This window comes from Pristiophorus japonicus, chromosome 3 (assembly GCF_044704955.1).
Source record: "Pristiophorus japonicus isolate sPriJap1 chromosome 3, sPriJap1.hap1, whole genome shotgun sequence".
NCBI classification, from domain to species: domain Eukaryota; kingdom Metazoa; phylum Chordata; class Chondrichthyes; family Pristiophoridae; genus Pristiophorus; species Pristiophorus japonicus.
In genome coordinates, this window is record NC_091979.1 from 198,967,449 (window position 1) to 198,994,179 (window position 26,731).

The following is a 26,731-nucleotide window of genomic DNA, read 5'->3' on the forward strand; positions in this document are numbered from 1 at the left end:
CCCAGAAAACAGGGAATTACAAATTGGAAAGACAAAATGCTTATTGTTCAAGATCGCTTGGAAGTATCTGAACGCCATTTAAAGGAGTATGTTTTTACTTGGCAGTGCTGGCCGTGGAAAGAAAAAAAGAAAGAACTTACATTTATACAACACCTTTCTTGGTCTCTCAACATTCCAAAGCACTTTACAGCCAATGAAATCCTTTTGAAGTTTAGTGTCGGAGGTGCCGTCTTTTAGACGAGATGTTAAACCGAGGCCCCGTCTGTCTGCTCAAGTGGACGTAAAAGATCCCATGACACTATTCACAAAAGAGCAAGGGAGTTCGCCTTGGTGTCCTGGGTAATTTTTATTCCTCAACCAAATTCACTAAAACAGATTACCTGATCATTATCTTATTACTGTATGTGGGAGCTTGCTGTGCAAAAATTGGCTGCAATTACAACAGTGACTAAAATTCCAAAGTACTTAATTGGCTGTAAAGCACTTTGGGATCTCCTGAGGTTGTGAAATGTGTGATAGAAATGTGAGTTTTTTCTTTCTCTGTATATTGGCCTCTTATTCTCTACTCTCTATAATCTCTAAAACTCTGCTACGTGTGGCTTGCCTTGCACCAAGTCCCGTTTGTCTCTGATATTAGCTCTTCATTCTCCTAATGGGTTAAATGTAAAATCCTTGTTTTCGCTTTTAATCTCTCTCCTCCTTTTAAAAACCTGCACGGAACGACCACTTTGGCCAAGCTATTGGTCACCCCTCTATGGCCCCAAGTTTCCACACGCGGCAAAACCGGCGCCCCTCTGAGCTGGGCGCCTGTTTTTCGCGCCGAAAACGGCGCCTGAAAAAAAACGCGCTATTCTCCAGCGTTTTGCCGCTCGATGTCTGCTTGGCGCGGCGCCCAGGGAGCGGAGCCTACCACTCGCGCCGATTTTGTAAGTAGGAGGGAGCGGGTACCATTTAAATGAGTTTTTTTCGTGCCGGCAACCCTGCGCATGCGCGTTGGAGCGTTCGCGCACGCGCAGTGTGAAGGAAACATTGGCACTCGGCCATTTTTGTAGTTCTTTGTAGCTGTTCAATTTTTAAAATTTTTTAATAAAACCACATTGCCCTTCCATGATCAGCACTGAGGCTTCTTGCAGCTTTCGCCCCCTGCCGTCGGTCGGGCCCGTCGGGAAACCGCTGCGTCAAGTTCTGAGGCTTCCTGCAGCCTTCTCACTGCCTCCCCCCCCCTGCCGTCGGGAACGGCTGCCTCAAGTTCTGAGGCTTCCTGCAGCCTTCTCACTGCCTCCCCCCCCCTGCCGTTGGGAACGGCTGCCTCAAGTTCTGAGGCTTCCTGCAGTCTTCTCACTGCCTCCCCCACCCTGCCGTCGGGAACGGCTGCCTCAAGTTCTGAGGCTTCCTGCAGCCTTCTCACTGCCTCCCCCACCCTGCCGTCGGGAACGGCTGCCTCAAGTTCTGAGGCTTCCTGCAGCCTTCTCACTGCCTCCCCCACCCTGCCGTCGGGAACGGCTGCCTCAAGTTCTGAGGCTTCCTGCAGCCTTCTCACTGCCTCCCCACCCCTGCCGTCGGGAAACCGCTGCCTGAAAGGCCTGCCTGAAGCACTTTCACACAGGTAGGAACATGGTTTATTTAATCTTTTCTTTGCTTATAAATTTTTATTCAGGTTGGATTTATTTGTATAATATTTGTCTGAGTACAACTAAGGATTTATTGTAGAATGTAATGACTTCTCTTCCCCCGCCTCCCCCCGCCCCCCCCCCACCTCGTTCCGGACGCCTAATTTGTAACCTGCGCCTGATTTTTTAATGTGTAGACAAGGTTTTTTCAAGCCTACAAAAATCTTCACTTGCTCCATTCTAAGTTAGTTTAGAGTACGTTTTCACTGTGGAAACTTTCAAATCAGGCGTCAGTGGCCGGACACGCCCCCTTTTGAAAAGAAAATTCTGTTCAAAAGTGAAACTGTTCTACCTGACTCGAACTGCAGAAAACTTAAATGTGGACAATTCCGATTTCTAAGATACTCCGTTCTCCACGAGTTGCTCCTAAAAATCAGGAGCAAATCATGTGGAAACTTGGGGCCTTAATCTCTAATTTCTTAGCTCAGCAACTAATTTCAAAACACCTATCTGTGAAACATCTTGGGCCATTTCTTTTTACATCAAAGGCACTATATAAACGCAATTAATTGTTGTTTAACAAATACTTTGTTTGCTCACATTGAACATTTGACCTCATAAAAAGTTCCTGGCACTTCTTATAGCAATCTGCTTCCACAGCAATTTACCAGTAACAGAACGAAGCTTCATATTTCAGACAGTCTGCACATCACAACTAAGACCAACAGAAAACTCTACAATAGAAAAATTCTTAGAATAATAAAAAGTTTAATAAATGAACAAATGTTATGGAGAACAGATTATTGCCTAAGGAGGCATTGGCTGATGGTGATATTTAGGTTGTTCCTAAGTTAGCAGAAACAATTATTTCATTAAATACATAACAGCAACAACAACTTGCATTTATATTGCACCTTTAACATAGTAAAATGTCCCAAGGCGATTCACAGGAGAGTAATCCGACAAAGATTTGACACCGAGCCACAAAATGATATATTGGGACAAGTGACCAAAAGCTTGATCAAAGAGATAGGTTTTAAGGAGTGACATAAAGAAGGAGAGAGAGGCAGAGAGGTTTAAGGAGGGAATTTCAGAGCTTGGGGCCTAGACAGCTTAGATAGCAGTGCACCAAAATGTTAAACTTGATGCTGGTGCTTTGGTATCTAGACTTAAAGCCATGAACTATTTCCTTGGGAAAATTTGAAAGTTGGAATTTTTATTCATGTAGAATTTCTCTTTCTTATATTCCCTACTGATTTCTATTGTTTTGACATCTGCCTGCTACTGTCAACTTTGCTGTAAATTCCCTGTGCTGTTCGGGTGATTAAATAACTGAAACCTTCCCAGTGCTGTATTTCCTCTGCAGCTTTGAAAAATGTGTCCTTGATTTCTCTATCAAGCAAAAAAAGTTGTCAAATTTAAGCCATGAAAGTAATGAAGTAGAGGTGAAAGAATGTAATGCACCATTGAACCAGATTCTTTGGAATAAAGTGAAAAATGGGATACTTTCATTTCTAGCACAGATCTAGCTAATGTAGTCACCAAATGAGGTAATAAGCAATGTCTAATGGATTCACCGGTAATACCTATCATCGTGAGCTGCAGTAAGTCTTTATGACACGCAACCTTGAGCTGCTTTTCTGTTGGGTACCATTTCAATTCATGTAGGTCTACAATCCGTTCCTGAGAGATGGAAGCCAGATTTAACACTGCAAATAGTAGGCATTGGTCTCTTGGGAAATTAATTAAAATAGCGGCAGTGTAAAAACTGAAGGGAGCCATAAATTTTGCCATTTGGCACCAACATTTTTCTGGTATCTTCGATAAATCCGACTTCATAGTGCTGAGCATTTTTCACAGCACAAAGAATTTTTACCCCATCACCCCCTCCCCTCCCTCACATAAATCTAGGCTGACACACCAGTGCAGTGTTGAGGGAGCCGTATTTTGGATGAGACATTAAACCGAGGTCCCGTCTGCTCTCTCAAGTGAACATAGAAGATCCCATGGCACAATTTCGAAGAAGAGCAGGGGAGTTATCCCCAGTACAAAAGTAAAATACTGCAGATAATCTATTTTACGTATTATTTGAGGGATAAATATTGACCAGGATACCAGAGAGAACACCCCTGCTCTTCTTTGAATAGTGCCATGGGTCCACCCGAGAGGACAGACGGGACCTTGGTTCAACATCTCACCTGAAAGGTGGCTCATCTGACAGTGCAGCATTCCCTCAGTACTGCATTGGATTGTCAACATAAATTATGTGCTCAGGCATCTGGGGTGGATCTTACATCCATCACCTCTGACTCAGAGGTGAGAATGCTACCCACTGAGTCACAGCTGACACATGAGCAGCAGGCTTGATTACAGAGTGTACTAGCACTAAAAGTAGCCCAAAAGTGCACCACCCTCGCCCTTCACTCCCAAAATATTAATTTGTTTCAGGTTCCCCTAGTGAAGATGATATATAACTCATTGGTGGCAGCGATAAGAGGGTGTTGCATTGGTGATATTTCCCTGTGATACAGATTTAAGGTAATTGGCAAAAGAACCAGAGGGAAGATGAGGAGAAATGTTTTTACACAGTGAGTTGTTATGATCTGGAGTGCACTGCCTGAAAGAGTGATGGGAGCAGATTCAGTTTCAATACCTTCAAAAAGAAAATGGATTAATACTTGAAGGAAATATTGAATACTGAAAAAAATTGCAGGACGATGGGGAAAGAGCAGGGGAGTGTAACTAGTTGGATAGCTCTTTCATAGAGCCAGCACAGGCATGATGGACTGAATGGCCGCCTTCTGTGCTGTATGATTCTATAAAACGCATGCTTATTGGCATATCATCTATTTATGCTGCAAGAAAGCCAAACATTTAGCTAGCGATGTTCAGAAATATACAGATTTTGTTACTTGAAATACTTAAGGATGGTAAGGGGCATAGGGATTTCACAAAGAAGTTAATATGACTCCATAGCAATTACCGTAATGCCATTTAGTGAACTGCTCCCTCTGTATGGCGCAGTGGCTAAAGACGCTGTCTGAGAGTGGTACCGAAGCATGCAGGCTGGGAAGGTCCCAGTTCAGTTCCTGGTCATGCCGAGATAATTGATCTTGGCCGTGGTGTCACGAGGGATGCTGCTGTTTGCCTCTGGCTTAGTAAGCAAAAAGGTCAGCCAGAGTTGCTGTCTGTGTCTGGGCTGGTGCGTGAAGATGATGTGACGACGATTCCCAATTCGCATGCAACCATATCTGATCATGAGTTACTGCCTTCAGGAGCGACAAGGCAAAGATTGTGAGGTTGAGGGAAAGGGTGGAGAAATTTGCAAACGATAATGCTTCAATGCTATAAAAATATTCCACAAAGCCTTTTACAGAGAAAATTCCAGTGAGACTGATTTAGAAGCGTGAAGTTGCATCAATCTGCTTAACTTACGATGTGATCGGACCATTGGACTAGATGCTTTTTCTTCATTTAAGAAAAATTATTTTTTAAATTTAACCAGAGGACACAGATTGGAGATAATTGGCAAATGAACCAAAGAACAGATGAGACGATTTTTTTTTAAACGGAGTGAGGTATGATGATCTGGAATGCACTATTTGAAAGGGTGGTGGAAGAAGATTCAATAATAACATTCAAAAGGGAATTGGATAAATACTTAAAGGGGAAAATGTTGCAGGGCTATGGGGAAAGAGCAGGAGAGTGGAACTAATTGGTAGCGCTCTCACATGCATGATGGACAAAATGGTCACCTTCCATGCTGTGTGTTTCTTTGATTCTAATTTTATCATCTTTTCTGACCTCGTGCTGTACTTCCCGGCATTCCAGTAGTAACACCCATGAATAATCACTGGGTGCGCCTCGATGTTTTTAACCAAGTGATTGTGGGTTCAACTGAAGCTCACCTGTGTGACCGAGCTTTATATTTACTGACCAATGATGGAACAGGATAAAAGTTTTGTTTATTGGGTAGTGGGAACAACTGGAATTTCTTATTTGTGAAACTGACCATGAGGACATTACTATGGACCATTATTGGTCAAGCAGTGCTCGTGCTTGGTTTGAAAAAAACACACAAGAAAAGCTCATTCTTTTCTGTACCTTGCAACAGGTCCTCACGATAGTGTGCCTGACAATTAGCCTTCTCTGATACAACAAAAACTTATATTTATATAGCACCTTTAACGTAAACAAACATCCCAATGCACGTCACCAGATCATTATAAAGCAAAATTTGACACCAAGAAGATATGACAGATCAAAGAGATAGGTTTTAAAGAATGTCTTAAAGGAGGAGAGAGGTGGAGAGATTTAGGGAGGGAATTCCAGAGCTTAGGGCTAGGCAGTTGAAGGCACGTGCCAATGGTGGAATGATTAAAATCAGCGATGCTCAAGAAGCCAGAATTAGAGAAGCACAGATATCTCGGAGGGTTGTGGGGCTGGAGGAGATAGGGAGGGGTGAAGCCATGGAGGGATTTGAAAACAAGGATGATACAAGCACATTGCTTTCAGCTCCCGCTCATAGAAAATTCTCATGAAATACACTTCACACTCATTTTTCTGTGCTCTTGTGGATAAGCACCATGAACGATGCTTGTTCTGGGTAGGTCATGGGATTGTATCTATTCGCTTTTTACATAAGAATATAAGAAATAGGAGCAGGAGTAGGCCATAAGGCCCCTCGAGCCTCCCCGTCATTTAATGCGATCATGGCTGATCCGATCATGGACTCAGGTCCACTTCCCTGCCCGCTCCCCATAATCCTTTAATCCCTTATTGGTTAAGAAACTGTCTATCTCTGTCTTAAATTTATGCAATGACCCAGCTTCCACAGCTCACTGAGGCAGTGAATTCCACAGATCTACAACCCTCTCAGAGAAGAAATTTCTCCTCATCTCAGTTTTAAATGGGCGGTCCCTTATTCTCCCTTATGCCTCCTAGTTCTAGTCTCCCCTATCAGTGAAAACATCTTGTCTGCATCCACCTTGTCAAGCCCCCTCATAATCTTATACGTTTCGATAAGATCACCTCTCATTCTTCTGAATTCCAATGAGTAGAGGCCCAACCTCTTCAACCTTTCCTCATATATCAACCCCCTCATCTCCGGAGTCAACCTAGTGAACCTTCTCTGAACTGCCTCCAAAGCAAGTATATTATTTCGTAAATATGAAAACTGAAAATGTACGCAGTATTCCAGGTGTGGCCTCACCAATACCCTGTATAACTGTAGCAAGACTTCGCTGCTTTTATACTCCATCCCCTTTGCAATAAAGGCCAAGATTCCATTTGCCTTCCTGATCACTTGCTGTACCTGAATATTAACCTTTTGTGTTTCATGCACAAGTACCCCCAGGTCTCTCTGTACTGCAGCACTCTGACGTTTTTCTCCATTTAAATAATAACTTGCTCTCTGATTTTTTTTCTGCCAAAGTGCATGACCTCACACTTTCCAACATTATACTCCACTTGCCAAATTTTTGCCCACTCACTTAGCCTGTCTATGTCCTTTTGCAGATTTCTTTGTGTCCTCCTCACACATTGCTTTTCCTCCCATCTTTTTATCGCCACAAACTTGGTTACATTACACTCGGTCCCTTCTTCCAAGTCGTTAATATCGATTGTAAATAGTTGGGGTCCCAGCACTTCCAGTGGTCTGCCAGTTTTGAGCTGAGAAGAACCAAAGGTGACATGAGGGGAAACCTGTTTACGCAGCGAGTGGTTATGATCTTTAATACACTGCCTGAAAGGGTGGTGGTGGCAGATTCAATTGTGGCTTTCAAAAGGGAATTGGCTAAGTATCTGAAGGAAAAAAAAATGCAGGGCTACGTGGAAAGGGCAGGGGAGTGGGACTAGCTGAAGTGCTCTTGCAGAGAGCCGACACAATCTCCTTCGGTGCTGTAACCATTCTATGATTCTATGTAGAAAGGAGGAAGAGAAGAAAACGAGAAACTATGGGTCAGTTAGTCTGACATCAGTAGTAGGCAAAATGCTAGAATCTATTATTAGGGACGTGGTAACAGGGCACTTCGAAAATCATAATATGATTAAGTAGAGTCAACATGGTTTTATGAAAGGGAAATTGAGTTTGAGAGTTTTCTGAAAATGTAACTAGTAGGATGGATAAGGGGGACCAGTGGGTGTAGTGTATTTGGAAAAAGTATTCGATAAGGTGCCACACAAGAGTTTATTATACAAAATTAGGACTCATGGGATTGGGGGTAATATATTAGCATGGATTGAGGATTAGTTAATGTACAAAAACTGAAAGTAGGAATAAACGGGACTTTTTTGGGTTGGCAGGCTGTAACTAGTGGGTATCGCAAGGATCAGTGCTTGGGCCTCAGCTGTTTACAATCAATACTAATGACTTAATTGAAGGAATTGAGTGTAACGTATCCAGGTTTGCTGATGATACAAAGTTAGGTGGGAAAGTAAGCTGTGAGGAAGACGCAAAGAGGCTGCAGAATGATATAGACAGGTTTACTGAGTGGGCAAGAACATGGCAAATGTGAAGTTATCCACTTAGCGAGAAAAAACAAGAAAGCTGAATATCGTTTTGAATGGTGAGAGACTGGGAAATGTTTGCATTCAGAGGGACTTGGGTGTCTTTGTACATGAATCAGAGAAAGTTAACATGCAGGTACAGCAAGCAATTAAGAAAGCAAATGTTATGTTAAGCTTTTGTTAAAAAGGGATTAGAGTATAAGAGTAAAGAATTCTTAATACAATTATGCAGGGCATTGCTGAGACCACACCTGGAGTGTTGTGTACAATTCTGGTCTCCTTCCCCAAGGAAAGACATACTTGCCTTGGAGGGAGTGCAATGAAGATTCACCAGACTGGTTCCTGGGATGAGGGGATTGCCCTATAAGGAGAGATTAAGTAGACTAGGCCCATATTCTCCAGACTTTAGAAGAATGAGGTGTGATCTAATTGATCACTTTTCATTGAAACATATAAAATTCTTAAGGGGCTTGACAGGGTTAATGCTGAGAAAACGTTTCCCCTGGCGAGGGAGTCTAGAACACGGGGTCTCAGTCTCAGAATGAGGGATCGGCCATTTAGGACTGAGATGAGGAGAAATTTCTTCACACAAAGGGTTGTGAATCTTTGGAATTGACTACCCCAGTGAGCTGTGGATGCTCAGTCGTTGAGGAAATTTATGATAGAGGTCGATAAATTTTGCGGAATTTAGGGATAGGGGATAGTGCAGGAAGGTAGAGTTGAGGTAGAAGATCAGCCATGATCTTTTTGAATGGCAGAGCAGGTTCGAGGGGCCGAATGGCCTACTCCTGCTCCTAATTCTTATGTGGGGCTGACCAGCAAAGCTACTCCAGTGATGTCAACCAGGTCGATTCCCACGGAGTACATTTGCTTCACAGCATTGGCCCCTGTGTTTGTCTTGCTTTGCAGGCCATAATGTGCCTGCTCCCTCTCACCCTCTCTCTCCCACCCGCTCCCTCCCTCACTCCCCCTCCCTTTCTCGCTCCCTCTCCTGATGTGCATTGAGTGCAAAGTACAGCACACAGAACTAGAAATGTTCAGTGCGCAGGGTCTGGAAAGGAGGATAGACCGAAGGAAAAAATTCTGAATAGTATTAGATTGTTTTAATGCAGTTTAAATATGGTGCTTTCTGCAGTTCATTGCACTCTTTTTGCTGCTGTTAACGGCATTTTGCAAGAATAGAGCACTTGGTAGGTAGACATGGAATTTAAAAAAAAATTCCATTGAAGTTTTAAAAAATAATTTAATGATTCTATAGAAACTTCAATTAAATTGCATATGATGGGTGGTGTGGCATAGCAAGGTTTTTGCAATGTTGGATAGAGATGAGGCACTGCCCAAATAGTTAAGAGAGTAAGAGAATCTGAGGGAGCAGTCAGCTAACTGGCCTGGTCTCCCCCAGCCACTGTTGGTAGAGTGGCATTGCCATAGGCAGCAGGCAAGTCAGTCTAGGTGCAGGAATGGGGCAATTAGCAAAAATCAGGTATTTGCTGGGAATGGATGAACTATTTTTAAAACATTTATAAGACTTTCACTTTTTATAGTGCTATAAACATTTTTAAAAACAAAATGCCACTTCCCAGATTAGCCTGCGGACAAGCTTTATTCAGTGTATTTTGTGGTGGTAATGGGGACATGGGTCGTTAGAGGGATATACCACGGATAAGAAACTGAACATAATAACATAAGAATATAAGAAATCGGAAGAGGAGTAGGTCATTTGGCCGATCAAGCCTGCTCTGCCATTTAATAAGATCATGACTGATCTGATCATGGACTCAGCTCCACTTCCTTGTCCTTTCCCCATAACCCTTTATTCCCTTATCACTCAAAAATCTGTCTAGCTCCGCCTTAAATATATTCAATGACCTCCCCAGCTCTCTGGAGCAGAGAATTCCACAGATTTACAACCTTCTGAGAGAAGAAATTCCTCCTCATCTCAGTTTTAAATGTGCGACCCCTTATTCTGAGAGAATGCCCCCTAGTTTTAGTTTTCCCTTTGAGTGGAAATATCCTCTCTGCATCCATCTTGTCGAGCCCCCTTATTATCTTATATGTTTCAATAAGATCACCTCTCATTCTTCTGAACTCCAGTGAGTAGCGGCCCAACCTACTCAACCTATCTTCATAAGTCAACCCCCTCATCTCTGGTATCAACCTAGTGAACCTTCTCTGACCAGCCTCCAATGCAAGTATATCCTTCCTTAAATACAGAAACCAAAACTGTTCGCAGTACTCTAGGTGTGGCCTTACCAATACCCTGTATAGTTGTAGCAGGACTTCTTTGTTTTTATACTCTATCCCCTTGCAATAAAGGCCAACATTCCATTTGCCTTCCTGATTACTTGCTGTACCTGCATACTAACTTTTTGTGTTCCATGCACGATGACCCCCAGGTCCCTCTGTACTGCAGCACTTTACAATTTTTCTTCATTAAATTATAATTTGCTTTTCTATTTTTTCTGTCAAAGTGGATTACCTTACATTTTCCCACATTATACTCCATCTGCCAAATTTTTGCCCATTATATCCCTTTACAGATTTGTTTGTGTCCTCCTCACAATTTGCTTTCCCACTCATCTTTGTATCATAGCAAACTTGGCTACATTACACTCGGTCTCTTCATCCAAGTCATTAATATAGATTGTAAATAGTTGAGGCCCCAGCTCCAATCCCTGCGGCACCCCGCTAGTTATTGTTTGTCAACCGGAAAATTACCCATTCATCCCAACTCTCTGTTTTCTGTTAGTTATTATCCCCAACCCCGTGATTTGTATCTTGTGTAATAACCCTTTATGTGGCATCTTATTGAATGTCTTCTGGAAATCCAAATACACCACATCCACTAGTTCCCTCTTATCCACCGTGCTTGTTACATCCTCAAAGAACTCCAGCAAATTTGTCAAACATGATTTCCCTTTCACAAAACTATGCTGACTCTGCTTGACTGCATTATGCTTTTCCAAATGTCCTGCTACTGCTTCCTTAATAATGGACTCCAGCATTTTCCCAATGACAGATGTTAGGCTAACTGGTCTATACTTTCCTGCTTTCTGTCTGCCTCCTTTTTTATATAGGGGTGTTTACATTTGCAGTTTTCCAATCCGCTGGGACAGCCCCAGAATCCAGGGAATTTTGGTAGATTACAACTAATGCATCCACTATCTCTGCAGCCACTTCTTTTAAGACCTTAGGATCAAGCCATTAAGTCCATGGGACTTGTCTGCCTTTAGTCCCATTATTTAACGAGTACTACTTCTTTAGTGAGAAGTAGTGCAATTGGCACATGGTTGCACAGTAGTGTGAGGAACTTCAAAAGCTATGGTTCGTGGGCCATTGGCATATAAGTAGTAAGAGAGGCGGGACCGATTAGGGATCAAAAAGGAGAGCTACGCATGGAGGCAGAGAATATGACTGAGGTACGAAATGAGTACTTTGCATCTGACTTTACCAAAGAAGAAGGTGCTGTCATAGACATAGTAAAGGAGGAAGTCGAGGAGGTACTGGATGCGATAAGAATTGATAAAGATGAGGTATGAGAAAGGCTGCTTGTACTTAAAGTCGATAAGTCACCAGAATCTGATGGGGTGCATCCTAGGATGCTGAGGGAAGTGAAGGAAGAAATCGCAGAGCTAATAGCCATAATCTGCCAATCCTCCTTCGAAACGTGGGTGGTGCCTGAGGACTGGGGAATTGCAAATGTTGCGCCCTTGTTCAAAAAAGGGTGTAGAGATAAACTAAGCAACTGCAGGTCAGTAAGTTTAACCTCGGTAGTGGGGAAGCTTTTAGAAACAGTAATCAGGGACAAAATTAACAGTCACTTGGACAAGTGTGGGTTAATTAAGGAAAGCCAGCATGGATTATTTAAAGGCAAATTGTTTTTAACCAACTTGATCGAGCTGGTAACAGAGAGGTTGATGAGGGCAATGCGGTTGAGGTGGTGTACATGGACTTCCAAATGATGTTCGACAAAGTGCCCCATAATAGGCTTGCCAGCAAAGTTGAAGCCCATGAAATAAAAGGGATAGTGGCAGCATGGATCCGAAATTGGCTAAGTGACAGGAAACAGAGAGAAAGTAGTAGTGAACGGTTGTTTTTCAGACTGGAGGAGGGGATAAAGTGGTGTTCCCCAGGGTTTGATTCTAGGACCACTGCTTTTCTTTACATTTGGATTAATGACTTGGATGTGGGTGTACAAGGGCGCAAATTCAAAATTTACAGATGGCACAAAACCTGGAAGTACAGTGAACAGTGAGGCGGATAGTGAGAGGCTTCAAGTTGACATAGACAGGCTGGTGGAATGAGCAGTCACATGGCAAATGAAAGTGATATATTTTGGTAGAAGGAATGAGGAGAGGAAATATAAACTCAAGGATACAATCCTAAAGGGGGTGCATGAACAGAGAGACCTAGGAGTTATATGTACACAAATCATTGAAGTGGCAGGGCAAGTTGAGAAAACAGTTAATAAAAGCCTGGGCTTCATGAATAGAGGTATAGGGTACAAAAGTGTGGAAATTATCCTTGCTCCCTCTCCCTCTCCCTTCTCTTCTTCCTCTCCCTCGTGCCCTTTCCCTCTCCCTTCTTTGCTCCCACTCCCTCTCTCTCCCATGCTCCACTCTTCCACCCCCCCCCCGCTCCACTCTTCTCCCCCCCCCCCCCCACCAGCCCTGCTCCACCCCCCTGCACTCCACTCTTCCACCCCCCGCACTCCACTCTCCGCGCCCCCCCGCTCCACTCTTCCACCCCCCCCCACCAGCCCTGCTCCACCCCCCTGCACTCCACTCTTCCACCCCCCCCCGCTCCACTCTTCTCCCCCCCCCCCCCACCAGCCCTGCTCCACCCCCCTGCACTCCACTCTTCCACCTCCCGCACTCCACTCTCCGCGCCCCCCCGCTCCACTCTTCCACCCCCCCCACTCCACTCTTCCACCCCCCCCCCGCTCCACTCTTCCACCCCCCGCTCCACTCTTCCACCCCCCGCTCCACTCTTCCACCCCCCGCTCCACTCTTCCACCCCCCGCTCCACTCTTCCACCCCCCGCTCCACTCTTCCACCCCCCGCTCCACTCTTCCACCCCCCGCTCCACTCTTCCATCCCCCCGCTCCACTCTTCCCCCCACCCCCGCTCCACTCTTCCACCCCCCGCTCCACTCTTCCACCCCCCGCTCCACTCTTCCACCCCCCCCACTCCACTCTTCCCCACCCCCCGCTCCACTCTTCCCCCCACCCCCGCTCCACTCTACCACCCCCCGCGCTCCACTCTTTCCCCCTCCCCTGCTCCACTCTTCCACCCCCCGCTCCACTCTTCCCCCCACCCCCGCTCCACTCTTCCACCCCCCCGCTCCACTCTTCCACCCCCCCCGCTCAACTCTTCCACCCCCCCGCTCCACTCTTCCCCCCACCCCCGCTCCACTCTTCCACCCCCCCGCTCCACTCTTCCACCCCCCCCGCTCCACTCTTCCCCACCCCCCGCTCCACTCTTCCCCACCCCCTGCTCCACTCTCCCACCCTCCCCCGCTCCACTCTTCCACCCCCCCGCTCCACTTTTCCACCCCTCCGCTCCACTCTTCCCCACCCCCCCGCTCCACTCTTCCCCACCCCCCGCTCCACTCTTCCCCACCCCCCGCTCCACTCTTCCCCACCCCCCGCTCCACTCTCCCACCCTCCCCCGCTCCACTCTTCCACCCCCCCGCTCCACTCTTCCCCACCCCCCGCTCCACTCTTCCCCCCCCCCCCCTGCTCCACTCTTCCCCACCCCCCGCTCCACTCTTCCCCCCCCCCCTGCTCCACTCATTCCCCCCTCCCCCTGCTCCACTTTCCCCCCCCCCCCGCTCCAATCTTTCCCCCCCCAGCCCTGCTCTTCTCCCCCCCCAGCTCCACTCTCTTTCCCCCCCCCCACTCCACTCTTTCCCCCCTCCCCCTGCTCCACTCTCCCTCCCCCCCCACTCCACTCTCCCCCCCCTCACTCCACTCTTCCCCACCCCCCGCTCCACTCTTTCCTCCCCCCCCCGCTCCACTCTTTCCCCCCTCCTCCTGCTCCACTCTTCCCCCCCCCCCCCGCTCCACTCTTCTCCCCCCCCTCCCCACCAGCCCTGCTGCACTTTCCCCCCCCTGCTCCACTCTCCCCCCCCCCCACTCCACTCTTTTCCCCCCCCGCCCCCCCGCTCCCCCACTCCACTCCTTTCCCCCCCCCCGCTCCACTCTTCCCCCCGCTCCCCCGCTCCACTCTTCCCCCCGCCCCTGCTCCACTCTTTCCTCCCCCACCCTCCGCCCCTGCTACACTCTTCCCCCCAACACTGCCCCCCCCCCACTGCACTCTCTCTCGCTCCCCTCCCCGCTCCACTCTTCCCCCCCCTCCCCCCGCTCCACTCTTTCCCCCCCCCCCTTTCCCCCACCAGCCCTGCTCCACTCTCCCTGCTCCACTCTCCTCCCCCCCGCTCCACTCTTCCCCCCTCCCCCCCGCTCCACTCTTCCCCCCCTTCCCCCCCCGCTCCACTCTTCCCCCCTTCCCCCCCCGCTCCACTCTTTGCTTCCCCCGATCCACTCTTCTCCCCCCCCCCACCCCAGCCCTGCTCCATTCTTTCCTCCCCCGCCCCTGCTGCACTCTTCCCCCCAACACACCCCCCCACCCCCGCTGCACTCTCTCTCGCTCCCCTCCCCGCTCCACTCTCCGCCGCCCGCCCCGACCCCCATTCCACTGTCCCCCCCCCCCCAGCTCCACTGTCCCCTCCCGCTACACACACTTCCACCTCAACGCTCCACTGTCCTCTCCCGCTCTCTCGTGGACTCCAGGTATCTCAGCCTTTTGGGGGCCTCTCCTGACTTAGAAAAATGACATTTTTTGGTATGTGTACTATGGTAATTTATCAGTTATCAAATTTTTACATTGTAAATGTTGGCAACAAGAAAGGTTCGTTGGAAAGGCAATGTTGTTGAGCAAACATTTGCTCTGTGAGTTGACTAAAGCCTGACAATGTGCTTTGTATTCTCAGGATCGTCTGGAGGTTGGTGGTATGCAGGTACACAACACTCACAGCAATAATGGTGCCAGCCAGTGGTGTACCCAATCACCTGGTGCCCGAGAGAGGGTGACAATAGGTAAGCACCTGGTACTGTAGAAACAAATTCATTTAAAAAATGGGGTGAAATTATAAAGACAGGTTGCATAGACTAGGCTTGGAATCCTATGAGTATAGAAGATTAAGGGGTGATCTAATTAAGGTGTTTTTGATGATTAAAAGATTTGTAAAGTGGATGATGAGAAACTCTTTCCTCTGGTGGACAAATCCAGAACAAGGGGGCATAACCTTAAAATTAGAGCTAGGCTGTTCAGGGGTGATGTCAGGAAGCATTTCTTCACACAAAGGGTGGTGGAAATCTGGAACTCTCTCTTCCAAAAATCTGTTGAGGCTGGGGGTCAATTGAAAAATACAAAACTGAGATTCATAGATTTTTGTTAGGCAAAGGTATTCAGGGATATGGAACCAAGGCAGGTAGATAGAGCTAAAAGTGAGATCAGCCGTGATCTAATTGAATGGCTGAACAGGCTCGAAGGGCTGAATGGCCTATTCCTGTCCTATGTTCCCATGCAGCCAGCTAAGATACATTAATGTATTGTCTGAATAATAATCCCCAGACTATACACACTGTTTTATAAAAAAAGGAACATTTATAGTTGGTGCATTTATAGGTTGCCAAATTGCAGGATACAGTTTGCATTTGTGATTCCTTTCGTAAATATGGAAACCAAAACTGCACGCAGTATTCCAGGTGTGGCCTCACCAATACCCTGCATAACTGTAGCAAGAATTCCCTGCTTTTATACTCCATTCCCTTTGCAATAAAGGCCAAGATTCCATTGGCCTTCCTGATCACTTGCTGTACCTGCATTCTATCATTTTGTGTTGCATGCACAAGTATCCCCATGTCCCGCTGTACTGCAGCACTTTGCAATCTTTTTCCATTTAAATAATAATTTGCTCTTTGATTTTTTTTCTGCCAAAGTGCATGACCTCATACTTTCCAACATTATACTCCATCTGCCAAATTTTTGCCCACTCACTTAGCCTGTCTATGTCCTTTTGCAGATTTTTTGTGTCCTCCTCACACATTGCATTTCCTCCCATCTTTTTATCGTCAGCAAACTTGGCTACGTTACACTCGGTCCCTTCTTCCAAGTCGTTAATATAGATTGTAAATAGTTGGGGTCACAGCACTGATCCCTGAGGCACCCCACTAGTTACTGGTTGTCAATCCGAGAACGAACCATTTATCCCGACTCTCTGTTTTCTGTTCCCCGAATATACAAAAATGCTTCACAATCAATGAGTTTACTTTTTTTTTCTTTTTTGAGGTGCAGTCACTGTTGTTATGTAAGCAAACCTCATGCAGAGAACTTCACTGAAGCACATTCTCTTATCATGCACAGAGCTGCAATCATCATCATCATAGCTTGTCATACCGTAACTGCAACCAGGATCTAATGCTGTCATTTATCTTCAATAGTACAGGATATTGACGAGATACTGCATCAGGCCAGTGTTCATGTGTTTCCCTATCCTCTCCACATTCACATCTGCGGTTATTTCTCAGCTTCTACTTGGTGATATTGTCACCAGTCTCTGCCACCCCCGGCTCACGCTCGATTTAGGGTGCATCAGTGTTTTCGTTTAAGGTCAGTGCCTGGAAGGAGGTCTTCTGAAGGAACCGAGTTCTCCAAGATCATGGCCATTTTATTACACTGTCGCCTTCCACAGTGGTAACTTGGGGTAATAGATTTTCAGAGGCAGAGGTTTACCTGGATTCTAGCCTCTTGAGTGCTGGAATGTGTCCATGCAGTGAGTATATAGGATCATACACCTGTTATTTTGTGTCTTTTTACTGAAGGTATCCTGCTCCATTGAACTAATCCACTCATCATTCACTCCCACTGTACAGAATCCAATTGCTGAAATTGTTTCTAGATCTTGCAGTTTTCAGGGTACAATTTTACAGTCTTGTTTGTTGATGTTTTCAGCTAATGATGAGGGAGAGGTTGAAATTCTACCTCCAGTTCCACCACATCCAGATGAAGAGGAGGCCGCGGGAGTGTACAAAATGTGGTCTTTTCATGAAGATAAGAGGTTTGTGACCAGAAGTTAGCCCGAGTTAACTTCGTAATGTACATAGTTGAAGTGTGCTGGTGGTACTGGTTGCATCTCTACTGATATTAATTTAGCTCCTCACACTATTAAAAGAAAGAAAGCCTTGCATTTATAGAGCATCTTTAACAACCTCAGGACGTCCCAAAGCACTTTACAGCCAATAAAGTACATTTGATGTGTAGTCATGGTTGTAATGTAGTATAACTAAACTCGCTTATTTCCATCTTAGTAACATCGCCCGTCTCTGACCTTACCTCAGCTCATCCGCTGCTGAAGCCCTCATCCATGCCTTTGTTACCTCTAGACTTGGCTATTCCAATGCACTCCTGGCTGGCCTCCCACATTCTACCCTACGTAAACTAGAGGTGATCCAAAATCCGGCTGCCTGTGTCCTAACTCGCACCAAATCCCGCTCACCCATCACCCTGTGCTCACTGACCTACATTGGATGCCGGTTAACGCCTCGATTTCAAAATCTCATCCTTGTTTTCAAATCCCTCTATGGCCTTACCCCTCCCTATCTCTGAAATCTCCTCCAGCCCCACAACCCCCCCGAGATAGCTGCGCTCCTCTAATTCTGCTCACTTGAGCATCCCTGATTATAATTGCTCAATCATTGGTGGCCGTGCCTTCTGTTGCCTAGGCCCTAAATTCTGGAATTCCTTGCCTAAACCTCTCCGCCTCTCTACCTCTCTGTCCTCCTTCTAGATGCTCCTTAAAATCTACTTCTTTGTCCAAGCTTTTGGTCACCTGCCCTAATTTCTCCTTATGCGGCTCGGTGTCAAATTTTTTATCTCATAATACTCCTGTGAAGCGCCTTTGGACGTTTCACTATGTAAAGCAGTTATATAAATACACGTTGTTGTTGTAATGTAGGAAACTGGGCACCCAATTTGCACACAGCAAGCTCCCACAAACAACAATGTGTTAACAATCTGTTATAGTGATGTTCGTTGAGATATAAATGTTGGGCACAAATGCTAAGATTAAAGCAATTACGAATTCAACACCAGGCTAAATATTGATAATTGATGATGGTTTACTTTTTTGAAGTCACCATTTACTCTTTAATGAGGTAAAATTGAGGAAGGAGAAAATGAATTAAAGAAATGCTTGGCAAATGTGCTACCCAGTTATGAGCTGCATCACTCAATCTGAAGTCACTGCAGAGTGACTAATGTGCTGTTGTCTTTCTGGAGTATTTGTCACTGCTAATATATGTGTTAATAATTTATGCTGTGAGATTGGCCTTGGGCACCCTTAGAAATGTGCCTTCAATTGAATGCTAGAAACATTCCGGAGCAATAGCCCAGCTCCTGTGTCACTGGGCATCATTTGAGTAGCCATTCCATCTTTGCAAGGATTATTATTGATAATAGCACACATGCCAGGCGTCTTTCATTAATTCATTTTCTCCCTAGTGTGCTATTTGTGTTCAAGTCTCTGGAGTGGGACTTGAACCCACAACCTTCTGACTCCGAGGCAAGAGTGGTACCACTGAGCCACAGCTGACACTGTAACTATCAATACACAATGAATGCCCTGGACTGAGCATTTCTGCTGTGTATAGCTACAATAATGCTGCCACCTGATAGTTTGTTGCAGAACTTTCTTAATATATTGTTTGGTTCTGCCTGACTCTCTCTCTCTCACTCTCTCCACAGCTCTGAGCTCAATTCTGCTTCACGATTGCTGCAACAGAGTCCTTTGGCTGGAGCTGCAGAAAGGCAGCCCAGCAACGCTGTCAAGCGACAGTCTTCTGGCAAAATCACCGGTTCAAAGAGCATGGATTTGGGTAAGTGCCAAGTGTCCAAACTGTCACTTGCAGAACCAATTAAATTAAACAGAATGTAGGGAAGATGAATTAAAAATAGTTTGCACACTATTGTCATTTAACGTGTCTAAACTGAGTGGATTATAGAAGTCATCTGAAATCCCAGGATTAAATTAGATCCTCGAGGTCCCCCTGCCATCTGCAGCTTTCTTGTAATCTATACTGTGGTCTTAATAAGATGAAAGTAGTGTTAATGATGGTTAAAAGTAACACTGAAGTGACATTGATTGAAGATGGAGAGAGGCTGCATTGATATCACGGTGAAGTGCAATTGTTGCACAATCCACAGGGGAGTATAACTGGGCAATGATGAGTGAGCTCCTTTTATTGGAGATTTGACCACACCAGCCGGGCAAGATCCCACCATGCTTCCCACTCGCTATTATTACCATTAGACTCCATGCTGAATTATACCTTTAATATAAATGAAATACTGCAAATTGGCTACACCAGACAACAGCAACTTGCATTTATATAGCACCTTTAACCTAGTAAAATGTCCCAAGGAGTTTCACAGGAATGATTTTTAAACAAAATTTGACACTGAGCCACATAAGGAGATATTAGGACAGGTGATAAAAAGCCTGATCAAAGAAGGAGGTTTTGTGAGGAAATTCTAGAGCTTGGGGCCTAGGCGATTGAAGGCACGTCTGGCAATGGTGTGACCTGTGCTAGTGGCACTGACAATTCCTTGTAGATCACGCACAGCTGCCATAACCTGAAATTAACCCTACCGTTATTTGCTAAAACCACCAGCTGGGAATGCTGGGTAGAATGGGCTCAATTTTGGTTGAGTCCATTTTTCAGCGTACTTACCCGAGTTGCGGCACTTAAGTACGTCTGGAGATGCTCTGGAAAAAAATGTTGCAACTTTTGCCACTGTCTGGCCTCTTCACTGCAGCCGCGCTGCGTGGCCAGTCGACTCGAGGAGGTGGAGTCTGCGTTCTGCGCTGGAAAATGTGCCGGGACGTCTGCACATGCGCAGTGGAGAATTGTGATGATGGTCATGCATGCACACCCATAAGTGTCAGGTGGTCAAACAGTAGAGGAGGCAAGATTCTGAGATGTGAGAGCTGGGCTTCAAAGAATCGAGGAAGCTGGAATGGACACATGAAAACTAGACCTTGATCAGAGTCGGTTTCAATCATGGGTCAAACAGCATGAAATTTATTTCAGTGTGTGTGCGTGTGTGTAGATTGGAGAAAGAAGAAAAATGAGCATCATTCAAGCCATACACTCCCAGTACCTCTGTCTGCTTTCAACTTTGCAAAGCAGAATCAGGTCTAATGTGTTTTTGTTGTTACTTTGTTTCCTGGAGAGTTTTGTAAAAACCCAGAATTTTTTTTTTAATGCATTGCATTACTCAGCTCAGCTGAGACTCCTTGTTGGCTGGACTTTGAAGAAGACTGTTTTCTTATACAAGATAGTTTCTGGCATCATTCTGTCTGATTAATTATAATCTCCTAACTGAACAGTTGTTGAGTGATTCGCTCTGTGCGTTAAATGTTCCTGTTTCAGCCTCTCCGTTGCATACCGTGCCGGCCAGTTCACTCGCTCCTCTCCTCCCCCCCCCCCCCCCCACCCCAGCCTCTCTGTTGATTTGCTTGCAGCCTCTCCGTTGAATCCCGTGCCGGCCAGTTCGCTCCCTCCCGCCCCTAGCCCAGGCCAAGTGGCCTCCCAGTGCGTTGTCCCGTCCCTAGCCCAGGGCGAGTGGCCTCCCGGTGCGTTGTCCCACCCCTAGCCCAGGCCGAGTGGTCTCCCGGTGCGTTGTCCCACCCCTAGCCCAGGCCGAGTGGCCTCCCGGTGCGCTGTCCCGCCCCTAGCCCAGGCCGAGTGGCCTCCCGCACCGGCCCGCTGCCTTCCCGGGCCAAGTGCAGAAAGGTGAATTGCAGTTTGAAGATGAAGGTAGAACTTCAATTTTTTATTTCTTATAGAATTGTTAGTAGTTTTTGTTTGCAAACATTGCTAAGGGTAAGGCTTGCTTGGTTCAAGTCCAGGTCCTCGCCGCTCCCCGCCCCTATCCCAGGCTGAATGGCCTCCGACGTATCTACCTGAGCCGATTTCTTTAACTCTCCGCAAGGGTTTTCTCAAGTGGCCACATATGCTGGCCTAAGTAGAAATGGAGTAACTATTAGCTGGCCAAAGTTGCCTAAATGGACAGAACTGGCGTAGGTGGCTGGTAACGCCCCCTTTTGAGAAAAAAATACTAACATAAAAAAAACTTAACTAAGTGAGTTACAAATTGGTGCAAATTGATTGGGGAAACTGGGGATTTTTAAGTTATGCCAGAAAAAGCAGGTTACTCCAAAACAAACGGAGCAACTCCTGGCCAAAATTGAGCCCAATGTCTCTTTCCAGCTGCTGCACTTGAGGAATCTTGGCAAATTTACTTTTGGGTTGCAGCTTGCTCATTGGGAGGGCAGCCGCAACTATAATGCAACACACAAACAGCTATTAAGCAAGTCTATAGAGTTGTGTGTCGCATGTAACATCATTGGGCTACGCACCATGTGTCACCAATGTTCCATTCTGGAGGTCCCATGGCTTCTAAATGGAAAAACTGTTAAAGGGGCCGTGAGGCCCCCCAAATATTAGTGGGAACATTGCGTGTCACTGGGCTCGACCACGTGTCACTGGCTGGACTATGTGTCAGTGAATGCACAGTGTGTCACTGGGCTGTAACTCGGTTACTGGGTCAAAATGCATCTTACATTGTTTACAGAATAACACACTATGCCTTTCTTTTCATTCCTTCTGTCGAGCACTCAGGGTATGGAAGATAATGTGAAGTAAAAATTCTTATTGATCTTTGCCTGGCCAATGGCAGGGAATTTCTTGACGGCGACCAACTGGTTTCATCAGGTGAATAAAGTCTTAGTTTAGACTAATTCTAGTGATGTGGCATCCTTGTAAGGTTGGGAAGCAGAGGAAGGCGTTGAGAAGTCATTCCGAGATGTAGTATTGGCATCATTTGTGGTCTTCCATCCTAGTTTGCATTGCGCGCTGCTGCTTTAACCTTTTGAGTGGTGCATTGCCAGCTTCCTTCCTCTCCAAATGCAGCCACAATTCTTATAATCTTCAAAATTCAATTCCCTGTAATTATCCTGCGAATTTGGAGAGCTCTGCTTACATTGGACATGATTATAATGATTGCACTGCACAGAACCTAGAAGTCAAAATCACTGCTTGCTATGTTGTTGCAAAAAATGCTGTGTAAAATGGACATTTTGGTCAGATTTAATGGAAGAAGCTTTTAATGTACACGTCATTGTCCATTCCCCTGATTTAATCCCTCAAAGAAGTTTGGAATTATAGAGAAATCTGTGCTTATGATCCTCTTGTGCAGCATCTATTATAGTGATGACCTTACTTGTAGAATCATACAACATCGTGCCTGTGTTGGCTCTTTGAAAGACCTATCCAATTTGTCCTACTCCCCTGTTCTTTTCCCCAAAGCCCTGCAAATTTTTTCTTTCAAGTATATACCAGTTGCCTTTTGAAAGTTACTATTGAATCTGCTTCCAGCACTCTTTCAGAAACCTCATTGCAGATCATCATAACTCCCTATGTAAAACAATTTCTGCTCATTGTTACTGCAATTCCTTTTTTTGCCAATTATCTTAAATCTGTGTCTCCTCCTGTCAGTAGAAACAGTTTCTCCCCATATATTCTATCAACACCCTATATAATTGTAAACAACTCTATTAAATTTCCCCTTAATCTTCGCTGCTGTTCGGAGAACAATCCCAGTTGAAGCTGTGCTTTTTTAAATTCATTCTGGTGTTTGTGGGCATTGCTAATAAGGCTAGCATTTATTGCCCATCCTCAGTTGCCCTTGCAAAGGTGGTGGTGGGCCTTTTTCTTAAACCACTGCAGTCTATGAGGTGAAGGTGCTCGCATAGTGCTATTAGCTAGGAAGTTCCAGGATTTTGACCCAGCGATTATGAAGGACTGGTGATTTATGCACAAGTAGGGTGTTAATGATGCAACAGGCTCGAGGGGCTGAATGACTTGCTTCTGGCTCTGTGTTCCTATCCAGGACAAACCACCCCTTTCAGAAAATGAGTCAGTCGGCAGAAACCACTGTGAGGGTGTTGGCAGGTGAGAATTCAATTGCGTACTGAATTTTGTTTTTAATTTTGATGGAAAGGCCAGTTCAACTGAGGCACAAAAATACATTTGGTTTTTAACATTTATTTAAAAAAGCATAGAATCATTGAATGGTTACAGCACGGTAGAAGGCCATTCGGCTTGTCGAGCTCGTGTCGACTCTCAGCTAGTCCCACTCCCTTCCCTTTCCCTGTAGCCCTACAATTTTTGTTCTTTCAGATATTCTTTTCAACTCCCATTTGAAAGATAAAATAGAGTGCCTCCACCACCCTTTCTGGCAGTGCATTTCGGATCTCAATCACTCGCTGCGTAAAAACTTTTTTTCTTGTGTTGCCTTTGGTTCTTTTGCTAATGACCTTAAATCTGTGTCCTCTGGTTCTCGCCCCTTCTGCCAATGGGAACAGTTTCTCTCTATCTACTCTGTCCAGACTCCTCATGATTTTGAACACCTCTATCAAAGCATAACCGACTCTGTGAACTGTTTTTATTTTTTAAATTATAAAACGCAAGGATTTCTTTCCATTTTGACTTCACTGCTTAAAACAGTTAAATCCAGTGGTTCAGGGGCATTCCTTCATAAGGTCAGATACCGTAGGGCTGAAGTTTGGATAATGGCTGTAAGTCATTAGGGCAACACTCTCCCGTTGAACTCTTGCAGTTGGGCATTGATTTATAACCTGCTGCTTTCTCTTAATCATTTCTTTCAAGTGCATGTCTAGTTGAGAGCAAGAAAATAAATTTCCCCCCTGCACAAAACCGGGTTATGCAGTTAATTTGATACTCCGTGTCCAATTTGATGCAGAACTGTTTGCATGTCTACCAAATGCATGCGATAGTGTTTAGAAGCTGTCGAGCAGTCAGGCAGTCCCAGACTCTCTCGCTTGCAAGTGCCCTAAAATTTGAATTGGTTCCTATACACCCAGAAGTGTCAGTGACATTAGTAGTCTTTGTAAATTCCCGTATTAAAATTGCAGATTTAAAAAAATACAAACGATGGTAGTAAATATTAGGCGACAAGCAGCCACTTGACTAGAGAGAACCCAGCACAACTAGTAGTCATATAGGGTTGTTCAGGCTGAATGCACAAGTTACATGTTCTGTGAGTCTGGGGGTAATTTAACATAACTCACCGGGTGGGAAACCCACGGGATTGGGTGAAAGGATGGTTTTGCACCCCGCCCAATATTACTCTCCACTGACTTCAATGGAAAGAAGAATCAGGCAGGTTGTAAAACTCAGTGTTGCATTCAATCTCATCAGTTTCCCGACAGGCGGGTTAGGTTAAAATTGCCCACAATTTACATACTGGTTTGGTTCATAATTTGTATTTTTCCCTATATTCTGCTTTTCCAGTAGCTCATGCTGAGCCTTGCCCAAATGGATGGGTTGTTCAACTTACTGGTCAGGTCTCAGCCAAAAATCCCACATTATCTTTCCAGTGAGAGGTTTGTGTGAGAAAGTAATTTGGGCGTGACATGCTCTCCAGTTTCTCCGCCCTTTTTGTATGGGGCTGCTCGACAGCCTCTTACACACGTGCAGCTGAAACCAGCAACTCCATATGCGGGAAGTCAAGTGTGTGAATTGTGCCCCGATTGCTCTGTGACGCATTATGATTGAGTTCTAACAGGTCCAATTGTTTATAACATCAACAACTTGCATTGATATGGCGTCTTTAAAGTCATTAAAAATACCCAAGTTGCGTCACAGTGAGGGTTATCAGGCAGTATTTGACACCGATTCACATAAGGAAATATTAGAACAGGTGACCAAAATCTTGGTCAAAGCGGCAGGGAGAGAGGTGGAGAGGTTTAGGGTGGGAATTCCAGAGCTTTGTCCAAGGCAACTGGAGCCTTGGCCACCAATGGTGGAGCGATGAAAATTGGGGATGCACAAAAGAGTAGAATTGGAGGAGCTCAGAGATTTTGGAGGGTTGAAGGGCTGGAGGATGTGACAGAGATAGGGAGGGGCGAGACTATGGAGGAATTTGTAAACAAGGATGAGAATTTTAAAATCGAGGCGTTGCTCGACCAGAAGCCAATGTCGGTCAACGAGCACAGGGCCGATGGTTGAACAGGACTTGGTATGAGTTAGAATATGGGCGGCAGAGTTTTGGATGAGCTCAAGTTTAGGGAGGGTGGATGGGCACCAATGACCCGCTCACATTGATAATTTACAAATGACTACAGCATGATACAGATTTTTTAACTTTGTAATCAGGAATATCTATGACAATCTATAACGCGTTTTAAATGAATTAAATATTTCCCACACTGTGTTAGATACATCATGTTACCCACTCAGTTCGTGTTAACTACATGGTGGCTGCATAGTTCACTGAGGTAAATTTGGTAATGTTCTATATCAGTTTGGGTAGTTATAAGTATTTCCTGGAACAGCAACGACCCTGAACTCTTTTATTTCTGGTTTATAAACGAGTCCTAGCACTTTACTGCAGGCAGAAATCTAGATTTACAACAAACATTAAATAAGGGACCATTTATCATTTCTGCATGATCAGATATTCAGGACCCAAGTTTCCACATGATTCGCGCCTGATTTTTAGGAGCAACTGGTGGAGAACGGACTATTTTAGAAATCGCAATTCTCCACATTTTTTTTTCTGCAGTTCTAGTCAGGTAGAACAGTTCTAGTTTAGAACAGAATTTTTTCTTCAAAAGGGGGCGTGTCCGGCCACTGACGCCTGATTTGAAAGTTTCCACAGTGAAAATGTACTCCAAACTAAAGTAGAATGGAGCCAGTGAAGATTTTTGTAGAACTGAAAAAACATGTTCTACACATTAAAAAATCAGGCACAGGTTACAAATTAGGCGTCCAGAAGGAGGTGGGGGGGAGGGAAGGGAACTCATTAAATTCGACAATAAATCCTTATTTATACTTCTACAAATATTATACAAATAAATCCAACCTGAATAAACATTTATAAGCCAAGAAAAGATTAAATAAACCATCATCCTACCTGTGTGAAAGTGCTTCAGCCAGGGAGAATTCTGCAGCCGTTCGTGCCGCTGAGTGGGAGGGGGAGAGAGAGAGAGGGGAGGGAGAGAGAGAGAGGGGGGGGAGGAGGGAGGGAGGGAGGGAGAGAGAGAGAGAGAGAGGGGAGGGAGGGAGGGGGAGAGAGAGGGAGGGAGGGAGGGGGAGAGAGAGGGAGGGAGGGAGGGGGAGAGAGAGGGAGGGGGAGAGAGAAGGAGGGGGGGAGGGGGAGAGGGAGGGAGGGAGAGGGGGAGGAAGGGAGGGAGGGGGAGGGGGAGAGGGAGAGAGGGAGGGAGGGAGAGAGAGGGAGGGAGAGGAAGGGAGGGAGGGGGAGCGAGAGGGAGGGAGGGAGGGAGGGGGAGAGAGAGGGACGGAGGGGGGAGGGAGGGAGGGGAGAGAGAGAGAGAGGGAGAGGGAGGGAGGGAGGGGGGAGGAGGGGGAGAGAGAGGGAGGGGGAGAGAGAGAGGGAGGGAGGGGAAGAGAGGGTGGGAGGGAGGGGGAGAGAGAGGTGGGGAGAGAGGGGGAGAGGGGGGGA

At 45.8% G+C, this 26,731-nt stretch overlaps 1 protein-coding gene across 4 annotated transcripts in view; it reads left to right on the forward strand.

Annotated features, from left to right (window-relative positions):
- The window catches only part of LOC139260068 (partitioning defective 3 homolog B-like), a 1,396,127-nt gene that overhangs the window by 708,600 nt on the left and 660,796 nt on the right, over positions 1-26,731 (forward strand). For all 4 annotated transcript variants that reach the window (XM_070876196.1, XM_070876197.1, XM_070876199.1 and 1 more), the window contains 3 exons: positions 15,111-15,216; positions 17,135-17,240; positions 18,926-19,056. In XM_070876196.1, coding sequence (XP_070732297.1) covers positions 15,111-15,216; positions 17,135-17,240; positions 18,926-19,056 — 343 coding nt within the window. The remainder of the gene's footprint in view (positions 1-15,110; positions 15,217-17,134; positions 17,241-18,925; positions 19,057-26,731) is intronic.